The following is a 19,081-nucleotide window of genomic DNA, read 5'->3' on the forward strand; positions in this document are numbered from 1 at the left end:
GTTTTAGCTTTTAGTATGAATGTTAGCCTTAAGGTTATGAATAAGCTGTTGTGTACAAAAACAGTGACAAAATCTGCATTTAGGAGATATAAGCATTCAAAACTTACAGTCTCTCACGTCCGCTAAAATGGATTACGGATTTTCGGATTTCAGCTTCTCATCAAATCTTCTGTCCAATCAAATGCGCTCTAGAATCTGAAGTCCCGCCCCCTCCTTCATTAAACAGATGCTGAAGATGCATCTGAAATCGGTCATTTGTTAACACATTTTCTAGTTTTTATATGGTGAGTGGCACATATTGCACTATAGAGGAAAGTGAACAATTCAGACAGCGTAAATATGCTTTAAATTGACGTGAATGAAGTCTGTTTTCGAGTTATGCTGCATTCACACTGGGCGTCGGCATCAACGCTTGACAGGGCGTGTCTGAAGCTTGTGCTGATGTGACCATTATAGTGATAACAGCCAATCACATTACTTTCCAGTGTTGCATGAACGCAATTGGCGTCTACACTAGACTAGACACTACACGGAATTTGCATAAGATGATCTGATTGGCTGATGCCTGCGTTGATGCTTGATGCTAAATTCATTTTGGCAACGCATGACGTCCCCCATTCAAAGTAAATGAGAAACGTTAATGTGAACCTCCGCAGTGCGAGCACAGTCTGCTCGGGTCCCGAAACACATAGCGGATCATACGTGGGAGTCGGCGCAGACCACAAAACATTTGGATATATTTTAATTCTACAAACAATGCTATATTTAAAGGAACACTCCCCTTTTTTTGAAAATAGGCTCATTTTCCAACTCCCCTAGAGTTAAACAGATGAGTTTTACCATTTTTGAATGCATTCAGTTGATCTCCTGGTCTAGCGGTACCACTTTTAGCATAGCTTATCATAGTTCAAAGAGTATAGTTCCAAGTCATATCGGCCTAGAAAATCGCAACTTTTCTTTTTTCGTTGGTCTTAGTACATGATGTAACTACAGAAGAGTCAAGTTTTAAATAGGAAAAATATTGAAACTCTTTGGTTATGTTTGAGCGAGATGCTATTGGTTTAATCAGATTCAATGAACTATGCTAAGCTATGCTAAAAGTGCTACCGCCAGACCCGGAGATCGGCTGAATGGATTCGAAAATGGTAAAACTCAACTGTTTAAAGGTACCCTCGAATGAAAAATTTAATTTATCTTGGCATAGTCAAATAACAAGAGTTCAGTACATGGAAATGACATACAGTGAGTTTCAAACTCCATTGTTTCCTCCTTCTTATATAAATCTCATTTGTTTAAAAGACCTCAGAAGAACAGGCGAATCTCAACATAACACCGACTGTTACGTAACGCCCCCAATATTTGCATATGCCAGCCCATGTTCCCAACATTATGAAAGGCATTAGACAAGGGCAGCCAGTAACGTCTGGATCTGCACTGGTGAATCAACAGACTAGGTAAGCAAGCAAGGACAATAGCGAAAAATGGCAGATGGAGCAATAATAACTGACATGATCCATGATATCATGAAATTTTTAGTGATATTTGTAAATTGTCTTTCTAAATGTTCCATTAGCATGTTGCTAATGTACTGTTAAATGTGGTTAAAGTTACCATAGTTTCTTACTGTATTCACAGAGACAAGAGCTGTCGCTATTTTCATTATTAAACACTTGCAGTCTGTATAATTCATAAACACAACTTCATTCTTTATAAATCTCTCCAACAGTGTAGCATTAGCCGTTAGCCACAGAGCACAGCCTCAAATTCATTCAGAATCAAATGTAAAAAATATAACAGTATACAATACTCACATAATCCGACACATGCATGCCGCATACATGACGAACACTTTGTAAAGATCCATTTGATTGTTATATTAGCTGTGTAAACTTTGTTTATGCACTGTTCAAGGCAAGCGCGAGCTCCGTGGGCATGGAGCACGAGAATTAAAGGGCCAGTAGCCCTGAATCGGCTCATTTATAATGATGCCCCAAAATAGGCAGTTAAAAAAATGAATTAAAAAAAAATCTATGAGGTATTTTGAGCTGAAACTTCACAGACACATTCAGGGGACACCTTAGACTTATATTACATCTTTTTAAAAAAGTTCTAGGGCACCTTTAACTCTAGGAGAGTTGGAAAATGAGAAAATTCAATAAGAGTGGAGTGTTCCTTTAAAAGAAATATGGAGGAGAAACAGTTAGAGATTATGAGGTAAATTGAGTTTTACGAAAAGCTATTCATAGTCGTCACACCCTTAGGAAGCCCACTTTTGAGGGCAAACGTCTCAGCAAGGCTTGTCTGTCTGTTTTTTTTTTTTTACCAGGGTTGAACGATGTGGTAAGATAAATTCAGTATAGACCTTATATGTCAGAGAAAAAAACGCGCTGCCATCTTTAGAATTTTGTGTATGAACTTTCATTTTTGCAGTAGCCAAGCTATGTATATTTCAATATAGCTGGTGAAGTAGATTTACGTATTGTAGAGTTAACTATCATTAGCATTGTAATAGTATTTGAAGTGGATGTCATAACAAATGTCAGTTGACTGGGAAGTTCTTAAAATGAGCAGTTCATTCAATTCATAAATCCATAAGATCTTACCTTAATGTTGTTGTGGAAATATAAACCCGAAGACAGAACACAATGAGCGCAGCACTGAAAAGGGGCGGGACTATGTAAGGTCAATACACCTTGATGGTGCATAGGCTACTATGTACAGGCAAGCAGATAAGACCAGAGTGCCCCCTTCGTGGTCGATATGCGCCCTCAATGCACACTTTTGACAAGCCCGCACTGAAGTCAAAGCGGTGTTACGTTGGTTACTGGTAGGAAGACCGTGAGTTTAGGGTACCACTTGGGACAGGGCCAGTATAAACACAACAACCAATTCAGTATGTTGCATTCATATTGGTATTCATAAAGGTGCAATGTGTAAATTTTAGAAGGATTTACTAACAGAAATGCAATATAATATACATAACTATGTTTTCAGTGGTGTATAAAGATCCTACATACTAAACCATTATGTTTTTATTACCTTAGAATGAGCCATTTCTATCTACATACACCGTGGGTCCCCTTACATGTCACCATTTTGCGCTGGCATGTTTCTATAGTAGCCCTAAACGGACAAACTGCTCTACAGAGCATGTTTGCTTGACTAGCTACTCTCTGCTGTTTCAGACGACATATTTGTCCTGTGTTGGCCACCGTAGCTTCTCTATATTGCAATTCGCATCCTCACCACTAGATGCCACTAAAGTTTAAACACTGCACTATGGAAGTTGTTTTTTTTTCACGTTAAGCTTTTTAGTATGTCCCTCTGTTTTTATTGATTGAAATACTGCAGCAGGGTTCAGCATTTTGTTCACATATTTTTTTTTTTTTTTTTTTTTTTTGAGTGGTGATATATTGGCTTAAACAGATGGAAAATTGACAAGCATGTGCTGCAGCTATATGCATGTTTTGCCTCCGCGCCAGTCACGTGACTGAAAATAGACGTTTGCGAATAAAAATCAAGCGTAGTTAGTTACTCTGGCAGTTAGTCTAACGTTAGTCAAGCTCACATCATCTAGCTGACTCTCAGTTGATCCACGTCTGCTTATAGTAATATGAGGCCTATCACAGCCTCTTTATTGCATTGCTCAGGATCTAATCACCCTCCTCCATCCCCAGCTTCTCCTCTCGTCCAGTCTTCTGATATACCTCATTGAATCAGACTAATTTTTCTTGAATTACGTTGTTACATGAAGTTATTGTCATTAAGAACATTAATGATATCTGCATACCTTTTGTTGGTTCTGTTTTGTTTTCCCTAAGGGGCGTTATCGCTGCTCCCCCTGCTCTTATCAATGCTAGGCTGCATGGATGGGCAGGGAGTTCTTACCCAGAACAGAACCATACCGCCAATCCAATCTGTATGCTAATTGTCAATCATCTCTGATGATAGTGGTCCTGATACAGAATCATACAGAACATTAACATAAACATTGTCATTATTTAACACTTTATTAATTTATATATTACAAAAATGTTATTGTGGGCAAAAATATTAAGGTTAAATTTTACAAATATTAAACTTCAACATGTTGTGACCTTAAAATGTCCTTTTGAAACTCATTTAAAAATCTAAAAGCTTAATTCACACTGTCCACAATTATACCTGCAGTGTTGCTGCACTGATTTCTGCAGCTTGGTAAACAGCTCAGACTGCATTAGCAGAGCTTTGCCACATCCATGACAGATGCTCTATGCCATGAGCCCTGCTTCTAGACTAGATTGAGGACCCATGGCATGTGACTCACCACCTCTAAAACCTTAACTATGGTGAATCATCTGAAAGTAGGTTCTCTTGATTTCAAAATTCCCTTTTACTGGGTTTCCAGGCAGCTGCCCTCACAATAACTTCACATTGCCTTTCATTTTTGGGCACTGGTGCTTAATTCAATGCCAAATATTAAAGAACTCGACCCTTATCTAGATGGGTGGAGATGAAATTGAACATTTTTGTTTTGTCTAAGCGTTTCTATGTTGATTTCATGCAAGTGCAATAACACTTAATTTTAGACAGGTGAAAACTAAACTGAGCTTTATAACTTGGAAAATCCCTGAAATTATTAACAATTTGGGATGGAAAACAAAGTTACAGTATCATACTTGGTGATCTAACAATCAAAGATCAAATTTCTCTGAAATGAATTCTCCCCAACCACTTTCAACAGTGAGGAGATCAGTGCAAAGAGACCAAAAGAGTCAAGTTCAGAAAGAAATCATTTATGATTAAGTGATAACATGGAAAAACCATATAGTGAAACAGAATATGGTTTATGAGAACATCTAACTGATACAGGTCCAAAAATACTTTTCTTAGGAAATAATTCATTATATACAAAAACATACAAAAGAATTTTATTTTAGGGTCGAGCCGCCCTATTTTTTCGTATTTTCTTAATAAAAATAAATGACTTAAATACAAATTATTTTAACCACCTTAAATTTTAAACTGCGGTAGTTACAAACAAGGAAAGAATTGACAATATCCAAAAGAAAAAGAATGCATTGAACATGCAACATCACAACTATACACAGCAACAATCTTTAACTTGCATAAAAAAAAAAGCAGTGGGGGAGGAGGGGCTCTTAAAAAGTCTTTTCGCTTTGACTCTTGTGACACAGATTCATTAATTTGAACTCCGCAGCTGCTGCAGCCTATGTTTTAACTGTTCGCTCTTTCGCCTCAGCTGTTCTTTGATGGACAGCAGCCTCTGCTCATCCAAGTGCATGCTGTGGATGCACTCCGTCGCCTTCTTTAGGATAACCACTTTAGCGGCTTTCTCGTTATTTGCAACCTCAGGAATCTCATCCCGTAGTGCAAAAAAGCTGAGTTTGAGTTCGTTTCTGCGCTGGCGCTCCAGCACATTGTGAGTCCTGCGTTTGTCATTGTCCTCAGAATCCGACGTCCGGGGACTCGCGCACTTGCGTTGCTTCCCGTGCCTGTTGCTGCTGCTGCTGCTGTTGTTGTTGCTGCTGGCTTCCAATCGTAGCCTCTTGACAGCCGGCTGGTCATGCCGCGTGGAAGGGTGGGCGGCGTAGTTGTGCTGGTGGGTAGAGACGTGACAGCGCTTCAACACAAGGGGACTGGGGTGCCTCGAATCTGACACCTCCGTCTCGCTTCTTTTCTGTCGCTTCTCCACTGTCACCACATCAATTTCTTCCTCTTCTTCTTCCTCCTCCTCCTCCTCTTCCTGTTCTTCTTCCTCCTCCTCTTCTTCTTCTTCATCATCTTCTGCAATTGAAGAAAAACAAGAGAATTATTAACCTTAAACATCAGTTTGTTTAAATCCCTATACTACAGCATAGTGGGAATATAATGGAATTTGGCTTTCCACAAAGGGTGGGGCTGGGGGGGGGAGAGAGCTCTGCATTCCTGTCCCCTCCCACTTTTCTCGTCAGCTGATATTTGAACATTGCAGCCTTTCCTACAGTTCTGACTCGGGTTGAGTATGGGGGAGGTGGAGAGATCTTATGCAACTACCACTTATATCAAGGGTACGAGGATAAAGTCCCGTGACCGGCACACCACCTCACCGGTGACAAGGTCACTTCAAAAACGCAAGCACTTGCGCAGACGGTAACCAGCTAGAAAAAGATCATAAATTAGGTCTAAATGACATAACGCATAACGTACCTGAATCGCTGCCACTGCTGCTGGAGCTGTTAGGTGGCGTGTCCAGGACCAGCATGGCCTGCGATGGTGCAACCTTGCTGGCTTTACAGGACTCGGTGAGGGGATAAGGAAAGACCACAGAGGGATCGATGCATTCTGATGCAGAGGTGCTCAGATCCTGCAAATAACTTGCATTGAGTCGATTTGAGCTGCTGTCAGACATCAGTTCCTTCCTCGCAGCATGCAGGGACGCCAGTCTCTCAGAAACCACTTTCTCCAACTTGGCGGCGGCGGAAAAGCCGCTCCACATACAGTCCTGGATGATGATTGACTTGATGAAGGACTGGGAGTAGTCCGCATCGCAGATGAAGCTCTGGTTGACCACGTCGTCACCCAGGAACTCGCTGACCATCTCCAGCTGTTCGGCGGTGGAGAGCGACTGTCTCCGGCTGGGCGAGAGGGGCGGTGTGGGCAGCAGTTCAAATTTCTTCCAAATGTCCTCGCTCGGAGCTGGAGGTTGAGTCTGTCCTTGCTGATGGTGATAGAAATTCTCATCGTCGTTGTCGAAGTAGAAATATGGCTGGATGGAGTCGTAGTCGTAATCGTAGTTTTTATACACCAAACTCGCACTCACCGGCATTTTGACACTTGTGGAAAAAATACAAATTGAAATTATAATAGGTCATATGCAACGTTTACCTAAAGTGCACATATTTAGACTACGCATAACATGCATGGGGTGGGAAAATTAGCTAAATAATGCACCTAAACGACAGCATGTGTAAAAAAAAAAAAAAAAAAAAAAAAAAAAAAGGAAGCGAATGAATCCCAAAGCGGGGTTACTACCAAAACATTTTAAAGCATCCCTGCTTCTAGTGTTTTCTTTGAGCGTGCAACATGCTAACTTCGAAAAGAAAAGATATTTGCACAACAGAAAAGATATTTGCAGACACATCATCACAAACACATGCCGTCGTTAAAGTCTAAAAGATGCATGCAACATCAAATCCTTACCGTGTATTTAACAAATGCAGTTTCACAATGGCTTCTTTCGAGACTCAATGCAATGAAAAGACAACAAAATCATAAGGAGCAAAAAGTAAAATCCAACAGTTTACTCCGGTCTCTTGCAGCATATGTGGAATCAGAGTTGCGGGCAAATGTAAAGTGATGGAAAATGTAATCTACGCTGCGCGCTTGTGTACCTCTCAGATGCAGGACAGAGTGATCGCCTGTGCGACAGTGGCTGGATGAATAAGTTCTGTAGCTCCCGCGAGCTGGCTGAAAGCAGCGCCCACTGACGTATGACTACGCTAGTAAAATTTCCCGCCAAACGAAAACACGGTTGTTTGCGGATTAAATCGCCTCGTTTCGCTCACACGTCAAATGTAAAATATATTTGAAACCGTAGTTAGCCTTTATTGGCTAAGCCGACATTGTTCCACATTTAGAATTCAGCGATAAATGTGGGACTATTTTTTGCGGAAGGACAAACATCTTAGCAGAAAGCTGGTTGAAGGAGTCTTGACGTCATTGGAGTGCGGAGAGTTCATATAGTCAAGCAGTGACAGCTCACTTGAGCTCATTTGTTTTTTGTTTTTTTTTACTTTAGTAGACAAGGATACAACAAAATCAGATCTTTCTTATAGATTCCTGTCTTATTATGTTTGAATACTACACAGAGAGGCTAAATGGGTTGAAAGAAAACCCATTATTATCATTATTTTTTTTTTTTTTGTTATCAGTCTGAAAAAAGCAAAGATCTAGTGTCTTAATGTGAATATATAGGCTAAATCTTCTTATACTCCTGTTTTTATTATTATTATTATTATTATTTCTTCTTTATTTTGTGTTTTTTTTTCTATGACTGTGACAAAGCTGGATTGTAATTTATGCTACTGCAACATAATAAATGAATGTAACCATTTTCAATAAACACTTTAATACAATTAGCAGGTGAAAAATGCATAAAATCATCTAGAGCAGTGGTTCTGAACCAGGGGCCGGGGTCCATAGTAGGGTCTCAGTAAATGTCCAGGGATGTTGCAAGATGCCTTAAATTAGTAGGTTATATTATAATGATATAATAAAAATCCAGTATTGACTTTGTCAATATGTGGTCTTGGAGACATAAAATTCAGAACCATTGAACTAAAAACAGCAAGTTTGTGTATTAAAATTTGTTTTGAATAAATGAAACAACTGAAGACATACATATGCATGGTGAAATTGCATTGCATAGCCTACATAAATGATAAAGTAGCCTAGGAGTTTTTTTAATCGTGCTTTTTTTTTTTCAAAACTTCATAAAAAGTCATAAGGGATTAGGAAAAAATGTCATGACAGATGGTTCAACTTCTAACACAAGTGAAACAAATACAATATACCAACTTATAGTTCAGCATTACAGTGTTTATCGATTATTTAAGTGCTTACTTAGTTTATCCTTGGTGTTATATCATATTAGGTTAGACACATGTTTCATGGTCTGAGAGAGGAATGTGAAAAAAGTATAGGCTAATTGTTCCCAGATTTGTTTTTAAATAAAATGAATAGCATATCCTAAATATCACCTGGCTTTCCTGTGTTGTATATTCAAGGATCTTTGAATAGAATCAACAGAAGACTATTGGTCCTAAGTGATGATCAGACTACTGAAGGTACTTTACAGATTTCACTGACCCCACAAGATGGTTTATAATACGTTGGTATGTGGCGCCCTCTGCTGTTAACTACTATAGTGACCACGGGGTTCAACTGCCTTCCTATATATGTATACAGTGCTGCTTGAAAGTTTGTGAACCACTTGCAGAATCTGTGAAAATGTGAATAATTTTAACAAAATAAGAGGGACCATTCGAAATGCATGTCATGTTTTATTTAATACTGTCCTGAGTAAGATATTTTACATAAACAATGTTTAGATAAATTCCACAAGACAAAAAATTGCTGAATTTATAAATATAACCCAATTCAAAAGTTTATGAGCCATTGATTCTTACTGTGTGTGGTTACCTGGATGATCCATGACTGTTTTTTTTGTTTGTTTGTTTGTTTGTTTTTGTTTTGTGATGGCTGTTCATGAGTCTCTTGTTTGTCCTGAACAGCCCAATGTTCTTCAGAAAAATCATAGAGGTCCCAAAATTACTTCAGTTTTCCAGTATCTTTTGCGTATTTGAACCATTTCCAGCAGTGACTGTATGATTCTCAGATTCATCTTTTCACAATGAGGACAATTGAGGGACTCAAACATCTATTAACAATGTTTTCTTCTGGAGCATCGGTGAATGTTTGAACCTTTTTTAATAGTTGTTTGAGTCCCTCAACTGTCCTCAGTGTGAAAAGATGATGCATTTCGGGTCATATTTATAAATTCATATTCTTTTGTCCTTTGGACCATTTGTAAACATTATTTTTATGTAAAATATCTTAGGACAGTACTAAATAAAATAAAAAAAAACATGCATTTTGCATGATCCCTCTTATTTTGTTAAGATTATTCACTTTTGATATATATATATATATATATATATATATATATATATATATATATATATATATATATATATATACATATTTTACATAAAAATAATATATATATATATATATATATATATATATATATATATATATATATATATATATATATATATATAAACAGAAGCTCATATATGATATATGAAAATCCTGCCCATATTAAGATTTTTGTTGTTGTTCAATGTGTTTTTGTTGTTATTCAATATGTTACAGTAAAAGGGATTTAAACCCTTTTTCCCCCCACTATGACTTTTGTTAAAAAAGAATTTAGAAACTTTTTACTAATAATAACGATTTCATTATGAGTCGTGCTCTTGGGGAAAAGTGCAAGAGTGCAGTTACAATTGCCCGGGCCTCAGCAATTATTTCAAATGCCCCTGTAACAAGGACACTGTATTTATTTACTATTATGATCTAATCTTTCTCAGTGTAAATACTGATTAGGTTGGGCCGTTGGGGTTAGAATTGCAATCAGGTAGCGCCTTCAACGAGGGAGGGGGTGATAATTTGACAGTGAGTCTCTCCAAATAGCATCCAGCAGAGGGCAACAGAGATTAAAAATAATATAAACCTAACTTTCCATTGTAACTTATTAAACCATTTCCGTTGACATTTGATTCTAATTGCTTTGTTTTAGCACAGAGACAAACTAATAAAGTATAAAAAATAATGAATCAATCTTCACTATTAATGGTACAACCCCCGGTTCGTGGACTGACGCGAACAGCTGGAGAAGGGCTTTGGTTTTGTGACGCGCCCCACGTGTGTTCTGCACGAAAATAAATAAGACGCGCGAGCGCGCACAACAGACATTCCTTCAGCCTGTTAGACACCAAAATGCTGGATTTCATCGGTCTCCTACATTTGCACTTTAATTCGCGGGTGAATGGCATGATGATATAATGCGCAATATTTGGATGACCTTCTCATCGGAAGCGCTGGGAATGTGTCTCCAGTTTTTCCAGTTTGACTTCAGGCAGCTGGATACCCGCAAACCATAAAGCAACTCTTCAATGCATCCCGACACGGACGAATGCAGAAATATTATAATCATCATTCATCAAAATGGACTGTCTATCACGCACTGCGTACTGGCCTCTTATTCGCTTTCTGCTGCCACTAGCCATTACTAATATAGCCATAGACTTCGGAGAACAGGTGAGATATTATGACATTATAGATTTGAACTTGTACACCTTGTTATTTTGACATTTAACCGCTTTTTACCGCACGGACTGCAGTGAAATGTATGTAAATATACACGTTGAACTTTGGTGAAGATGCATGAAGGTCACGTTGGGTCCAATAACAGCCTAATGTGTTAGTATTTCTCACGAATCTCATCCCTAGGGCAGTGTGGCGTAGTGGGCAAAGACTTGAGCTGAGCTCGTAATCTAAAGGTTTTAGGCTCAAATCCCACAAGAGTTGATCCTTGGTGCTCAAGGAAACAATGTTAAGGTAGATTTTATTAGTTGAACTGTTAGTTAAACAATGGTTTGGTGTTTGTGTATGTCACCTTTTATATTTTTGTTATTTCATGAATTGTTTTGTCTTTGATAATGGTTTTAGCAAGCTTATAACAGGCTGTGAAATGGTTCCTTTATAACAATATTTGGTTTAGTTTAAACTGCATTTTCCTGGACACAAATAGCGAACTGTTCAATAGTTGAGTGTTTTTTGTAGACTTCCAGCTAAATATTTGTAATGAGTTTAAATAAAATGCACTGGAGTTAAAAGTCTCCCAGTGTCCCCTAAGTTTCTTTAAGTTATAGCATCTTGTCCAGATGCATTTTGCCAGGCATCATTACAAATAAATGTTCTATATCTGGTAGTTGTGTCATGGATAACCATGTGTTTTTAATTATTGACTGAATTTCCCAGAATGCAGTAGGTTTTAAGTAAGTTCTTGAGGATGTGGTCTCTGTGTGCATGAGTAGCCTACTCTTTTCGCATAACATGCTACCACTGCCACTCTTTTTGAAGTAAAACAAAAATCTGGTTATTGAGTCACTGAACTTTAAAACACATCTGCTTCAAATAATAATAAAAAAAAACAGTTACAGTAGATGTCCTCAGTGAGATATGGGGTAAAAACCTGTTTTTAGTGTCTTTTACATGTATTGAGTCCAGAGAAATAAATCAGATAGCAACAAAAACAGTGCACAAAAATCTTTACTCTTTTTATACTACATAATACCTCTGAGAAGCTCTTTGAACCTGCTGTCAGGTCCATGAATTGCTCAAACTCTCCTTGTTCAGTATCAGTACTGTTAAACTTTAGAGAAATATGTGGAAGGGCATGTTAGATGCTCTGATTATGTCCTTCTTTGAATACGTATAGATACCTTTATTTTTGTTATACAACTAATAATTAGCAATACTTAACTGAAATATTGACTGTGAAGATTGTATGGCTTGGGCATACAGTATTAAAGATCATTTTTTTTTATCAGATATGCATTATGCACTGAATGGTTAGTAATCAAAGGATGGTTCATCAAGTTCATCTGGTGCAAAGGTCAACCTGGGGTTTGATAAATAGTTTTTGCCCATGTCTTAACATTGATACAAAAAACCTAGACTAACATGTGAAACACATGCATTATGTCTGTTAACAGATCAGTGTGCCACAGACTAAAGTAAAGACTTTAGTCTGTGGCACACTGATCTGTTAACAGACATAATGCATGTGTTTCACATGTTAGTCTAGGTTTTTTGTCTTTTAGTGTTAGGATAGTGACCGTCTTATTAAAGGGATAGTTCACCCAAAAATGAAAATTTGATGTTTATCTGCTTACCCCCAGGGCATCCAAGATGTAGATGACTTTTTTTCTTCAGTCGAACGCAAATTATGGTTTTTAACTGCAACCGCTGCCCTCTGTCAGTCAAATAATAGCAGTGATTGGCTAGTGAGGTCTGATCACTCTCTGACAACGGAAGTGATGTCTCGCGCTCATTGAAGTATATGGGTGAGACATCACTTCCGGCACCAGAAAGCATTTTTTGACCTCACTAACAGGAAGCTGAACGAAATTGGACATAGTGGTGTATTAGAGGTAAAACATTATATAAATAATGTTCGGTTTCTCGCACAAACCGATCGTTTCGTGTCTTAGGACATTAATGTGCCGTCACGAGCCGCATGTTTTAATTTTGATTTGTCTAAGCAAGTTTCATTTACTGTTATAGTTGAAGTTCCCATCCACTGCTATTATTTGACTGACAGAGGGCAGCGGTTGCAGTTAAAAATCATAATTTGTGTTCGACTGAAGAAAAAAAGTCACCTACATCTTGGATGCACTGGGGGTAAGCAGATAAACATCAAATTTTCATTTTTGGGTGAACTATCCCTTTAAGTACCGGTGTGTGTGCGTTAGAGTGAGGAGTAGATGGGGCAAGGATTAGTCTGATGTAACTATTGTGTGAGTGTATTTTTAGCAGCAATCTTATTGTTTCTCTGTCTATCGTGTTCTTACTCTATAGATACTCTGTAGATTATATATATATATATATATATATATATATATATATATATATATATATATATTAGTGGTTTAACAGATCACAAAACTCACAGTTCGGATCATATCACGGTTATTAAGTCACGGATTGGATAATTTTTCGGATCAGCACAAAAAAAATTGGGGGGGGGGGACTTTGTATTTAATACTTAGCCCACTTTAACTACTCTGATACCACAGCTGAAACTACTAGCCTAACTAATACATTATTAAAGGCAAGTGAACAGACTGTAAAAAGAACAAATACTGGACACCAATTACAAGCATAGATAAATACAACATAAAGTATAAGGTCTAACTGTAGTATTTTCATGTACGGAAATGTAATAATTAAATATAAAATGACACTGTTCACTGCATAAATTTAATATAGATTAATCTTTGTTAAAGCTGTGTTTAGTTGTTTGATTTACATGACAGACAATAGCAAGTATTTATAGGTTGCTGTCACTTTAAGATTAAGACTCCATGCACGCACACATCCGAATTCTCACCTCGTTCAAATAAGACATAACCGAATGTGTTTAAGAGAATACTTGCCGAGGGGGCTACACATTCACATAATGTGTATGTGTCCATCCAAGTACACTGAAGACGCAAAAGAGAAATCAATTTGGTTTCAGTTCGCAAGCTGTCTGAAACGCACCTCTCTCTCTCTCTGTGCTCGTACAGCCTTGTACAAGTGCTGGTCATATAATTAGAATATCGTGAAAAAGTTTGTTTTTTTATTGTAAATTATTTTTAAAAATGAAACTTTCATATATTCTAGATTCCCTACATGTGAAGTAAAACATTTCAAAAGTTTTTTTTTTTTTTTTTTTAATTTGTTTATTAGAGCATACAGCTCATGAAAGTCCAAAATCCAGTATCTCAAAATATTAGAATATTTACATTTGAGTTTCGTTAAATGACCATCCCTACAGTTTAAATTCCGGGTATCTCTCGTTCTTTGAAACCACACTAATGGGGAAGACTGCTGACTTGGTAATGGTCCAGGAGACAATCATTGACACCCTCCACAAAGAGAGTAAGTGACAGAAGGTCATTACTGAATGTGGTGGCTGTTTACAGAGTGATGTATCAAAACATATTAAATGCAAAGTTGACTGGAAGGAAGAAATTGGGTAGGCAAAGGTGCACAAGCAACAGGGATGACCGCAAGCTTGAGAATACTATCAAGCTGATTCAAACACTTGGGAGAGCTTCACAATGAGTAGAATGAAGCCGGAGTCAGTGCATCAAGAGTCACCACACTCAGACATCTTCAGGAAAAGGACTACCAAGCCACTTCTGAAACAGAAACAACATCAGAAGCATCTTACCTGGGCTAATTAGAAAAAGAACTGGACAGTGAACAGTGGTTGAAAGTCTTCTTTTCAGATAAAAGTAAATTTTGCATTTCATGTTGAAATCATGGTCCCACAGTCTGAAGGAAGACTGGAGATGCACAGAATCCAAGCTGCTTGAAGTCTAGTATGAAGTTTCTGAAGTCAGTAATGATTTGGGGGGGCCGTGACATCTGCTGGTGTTGGTCCATTGTGTTTTATCAAGTGCAAAGTCAGTGCAGCCATCTTCCAGGAGATTTTGGAGCACTTTATGCTTCCATCTGCTGAGAAGCTTTTTGGAGATGCTGATTTCCTTTTCCAGCCGGACTTTAACACCTGCCCACAGTGCAAAAATCACTTCTAAGTGGTTTGCTGTCCAGGATATTACTGTGCTTTATTGGCCAGCCAACAATGCCTGACCCCTGAATGTATGGGATATTTTCAAGAGAAAGATGAGAAACAGTTGATCCAACAATATACAGATGATCTGAAGGCTCAGTAGTGCCTCAGCAGTGCCACAGGCTGATCACTTCCATGCCACATTTCACTGATGCTGTAATTTGTGCTAGGAGCAAGTCATTTGCTGTAATATGTGCTGCTGACCAAGTATTGAGTGTACAAATGAACATACTTTAAAGAACTTGAACTTTTCTGTTTTGTAAATCCATTTTTTGATTGATCTTAGGAAATATTCTAATATTTTGAGATACTGGATTTTAGACTTGAGCTGTACGCTCTAATCATCAAAATAAAAAAAAATAAAAAAAATGTTTGAAATGTTTTACTTTACATGTAGGGAATCTAGAATATATGAAAGTTTCATTTTTAAAAATAATTTACAATAAAAAAAATAACTTTTTGATGATATTCTAATTATATGACCAGCACCTGTATGTGAGTCTATGCGCACCGATAACAGCGTGGCGTGCGATGCCGAATTAAATCCTCTATTGCCTCTTCTAGTGCTGGAATGGTTTTAAATCTATTTAATGTGTTAACTAGCAAGACAACACATGTGCAAATGATAACCTTTTACTCTATTGCGGTGAAACTTGTAATTGATCCGCGAATCACATGCGTGCCGAACTGTAGGGCTTGGTCCGTACGGATCACGGATCAACAACGATTTGTTTAACCACTAATGAATTTATGTGTGTGTGTGTGTGTGTGTGTATATGTATATACGCGATTTGTGAAAAAAACTGTTTTTTTTTTTTAATTTGTTTAAAACCACAGTGTAAAATATATACTATTTTTGGCAGCTGTTACAGAAACATTTTTACAAAAAATCTTCTGATTTAACCTTGAAATTTTAAGTATTAAATAGCTTAGATATTTGCAACACTAATGACACTAATAATTCTTAATTTCGGTTAGAAATTCAAAATCATTCGGTAGTTATTAATAGAATAACAACACACAAACCTTTACATTCAATCGCGTTTGGTCCGATTTATTTTTGATCACACACATTAGATAGAATATAAGCTGGTCCGTACGCAGGGTTTCATAATAACCAAGGTCAGAAAATGTAGTTTGCTAGGGGGGTACGGGGGCATGCTCCCCCGAGAAAATTTAGATTTCCCTGGTGTACATATGTAGGGCTGCAACTAACGATTATTTCAATAATCGATTAATCTGATGATTATTTTTACGATTAATTGATGAATCGGTAAAAACCCCCATTAATTTCCAACCTTTTATTGAAAAACAGAACTGACAGTGCAAATTCACAGTGCAAAAAATCCTCAGAATGTGTAAAAACAGGTTGCTCTTTTAACATCCCTGAGCTGTTAAAGTAATAAAAAAACAAAAACAAATGAACTAACACAAAAAACATACACATGTATGCTTTACATCTACCAAATATATAGGGTTTTTTTTAAATAAAGTGCACAAAAACATGTATATTTTTGTTTAAAGGGACCTGAGCTGTCAGAACAATACATCTTTTTGTTTTTTTTTAAATAAAGAAAAATACAAATCAGAAAACGTATTTGCGCATGCAATTCTTGAGTGAGCGCCACGAGCACAGTATAACGGCTGATTGGACAGTCGTGATAATTTTTCGGAGTTTTACCGACTCGTCGTCACCTGCACCATTTCTGCGCTTGTCTGAGTTGAACCTGAATGCGCATCAAAAGTGTCCCATTTGTTGTGGTCGTAAAGGGACAGTTCTATATAAATGCAGCGTTTTATTTGGTGATGTTTTAAAAAAATATTTTTATTTTTGGTATTGTATGTGCTCTGTTGGTGGTTTGTGGAGTAGCATCAGCCTTACAATTGTTAAATGTGTGCCCGGCTTTAGCTTGATTTATAGTGTTTTAAGACTTTGAACAAGAACATACCACAGAGGAGTCTTCTGACCAAATTGTAAGTAATTTAAAAATGCTTATAATTTAGGCCAGACTCGACTTACTTTACCTAACCTGAGAATAATAGACCAGAAGGGCCCCCCCCCCCTGTATATATTGCTTTACGGTGTGTATTTTGATCTTAACACCTTTTAACCTTATTATTTATTATTCTCAGGTTAGGTAAAGTAAGTCGAGTCTGGCCTAAATTATAAGCATTTTTAAATTACTTACAATTTGGTCAGAAGACTCCTCTGTGGTATGTTCTTGTTCAAAGTCTTAAAACACTATAAATCAAGCTAAAGCCGGGCACACATTTAACGATTGTAAGGCCAATTATGAATGTAATTTGATACTTACGACTGATCATGTCCAATCGCGTCAGAGCCAGTTGCGTTCAGTCGGTGTTTACAGTTGGTGCTTAAAATCGTGCAGCGTGCTGCGTCTAACGATTCTAGTCTTAGAATTTTAGAAACAGTCATTGCCAGTCCTCCTCACTAAGATTCTTCTCAAATTTGATAATTCCCACTTCTGAAGTAGTGATTACGAGCAAATCGGATTCAAGTTTCGAACTGGGGGGGGGCGTTCAGTTTTTTTCAAGGAAAGTCATCTTTACAATAGCGATGAGAGCACGTGAAGGCAGCATAATATTTGCGACTGATGACGTCTCTGTTTCCTTGGAGACTGTGTCAGGCGATTGTAAACAAGCGGCCCAATGGCGTCAAAAAAGTTTGCAACATAAAAACATATTGGACAACCGGTATGGAAGAAAAACTGGTTGAACTCTGGCAAGAGCACGAATGTCTATACAACATATCTTCGAAGGAATACCATAATAGAAGCAATAAGGAAAGAAGCTGGGCTGCTATTGCGGAAGCTTTGAACGTGTCAGGTACTGGACATACTGGACCGGATTATCCATAGACAGGATTGGGCGAGTGTCCTGGGGCACCAGCCAATAGGGGGGCAACAAGTGATAAAGATAATGACTAGACTTTTTTTTATTTTTTTTTTATCATGTTTTGTATATATATTATTTATCTGGAAAGATACGGATACAAAATTAACAGTTAATGATACAATATATACAGAGGGAATAAAAAGACACCAACGGAGTGCAAACTCTAAAAAAAGATTAATTTAACAAAGTTTACTCGCCTCAAATTCTCTGTAGAGAACAAAGTCCATGTTGCATCTCCAGCCAGGACCTCACCCATATCCTGCACGTTTTCCTCTTTAAAAAAAAAAAAAAAAAAAAAAAAATTCTGCACAAATATAGTCAAGTCAAGTCAAATTTATTTATATAGCGCTTTTACAATTGGTAATTGTTTCAAAGCAGCTTTACATATTAGAAGCACAGAAAAAAGGGAAGTGGTTAAAAATAAACTGTACAAACAAGCGTGGTAATATGTAACATATACAAGATGGTGCTACATTAAGCCAATGTCGGCTGACTTCCAGGGGGGGAAAAAAACCCCTAGGAGAAAAACACAGCGTGCTAGCACTGGGAAAAAAGTCCTAGGAGGGAAAAAACCCCTTGGAAACAACAACACGAGTATAAAAGACTGATGAGTTGAAGCACAAATATAGCTTCAGATGAAGAGCGCCAGCTGTTTGTTTACATCCATTTTCAAGATCCCGCGCACAGTGTGTTGCTTAGCAGCGGTCTCAATCGTAAACGTTTGTGTTCTTCTCCGACCGTTAAGCTCCAGTCGAAGGAAACAATCGGTATGTGTGTTCAGTTCAGTCTTAGAATGTTTCAGCTAATCGTTAGGTGTGTCCCCGGCTTAAGGTAGGCAGCTTTTGTAATCAATTAAATTTATTTTAATTGGTTACTTTTCTTTTATAATAAACAAAAAATGTAAAGGCAAACAAAACTTTATCATTAAAGTATAAAATACAGTAATCACTCTTGAGTCAGAGGTGTAGTCAGCTCTGGGCGTCCCATCTTCAGCTTGGGGTTTCTGGTCCTCAGCTCTGGGCTTCTAGGCGTCGGGGGTAGTGACATATCAGTATCCGAAGAGTCAATCAACTCATCAGTCTTTTATACTCGTGTTGTTTATTGCAGACGTTGAGTTATCTTCTTGATTGACGTACGTTGTAACTTTCCCAAAGTTTCCAGATCCTTCTCAAGGCCTCGCAGGTGCAAGCTGTTTGGCTTTTGTGTCCTTGAACT

The 19,081-nt window shown here is 37.7% G+C and overlaps 1 protein-coding gene across 2 annotated transcripts; it reads right to left on the reverse strand.

Annotated features, from left to right (window-relative positions):
* Window positions 1-4,059: 4,059 nt before the first annotated feature.
* Window positions 4,060-8,106, reverse strand: myca (MYC proto-oncogene, bHLH transcription factor a). 2 transcript variants are annotated; one of them, XM_067377394.1, is made up of 3 exons: window positions 7,183-8,106; window positions 6,190-6,815; window positions 4,063-5,787 (listed from the first exon to the last, which is right to left on the reverse strand). In XM_067377394.1, the coding sequence occupies exons 2-3, from the start codon at window positions 6,806-6,808 to the stop codon at window positions 5,183-5,185; spliced, it is 1,224 nt and encodes a 407-aa protein (XP_067233495.1). In that variant the 5' UTR covers window positions 6,809-6,815; window positions 7,183-8,106; the 3' UTR covers window positions 4,063-5,182. The 2 variants fall into 2 exon arrangements, with proteins under 2 accessions (XP_067233496.1, XP_067233495.1); XM_067377395.1 differs by lacking the exon at window positions 7,183-8,106 and having other exon boundaries at window positions 4,060-5,787; window positions 6,190-6,814.
* Window positions 8,107-19,081: the final 10,975 nt, after the last annotated feature.

This window comes from Chanodichthys erythropterus, chromosome 23, assembly GCF_024489055.1.
Source record: "Chanodichthys erythropterus isolate Z2021 chromosome 23, ASM2448905v1, whole genome shotgun sequence".
Taxonomy (NCBI): Eukaryota; Metazoa; Chordata; class Actinopteri; order Cypriniformes; family Xenocyprididae; genus Chanodichthys; species Chanodichthys erythropterus.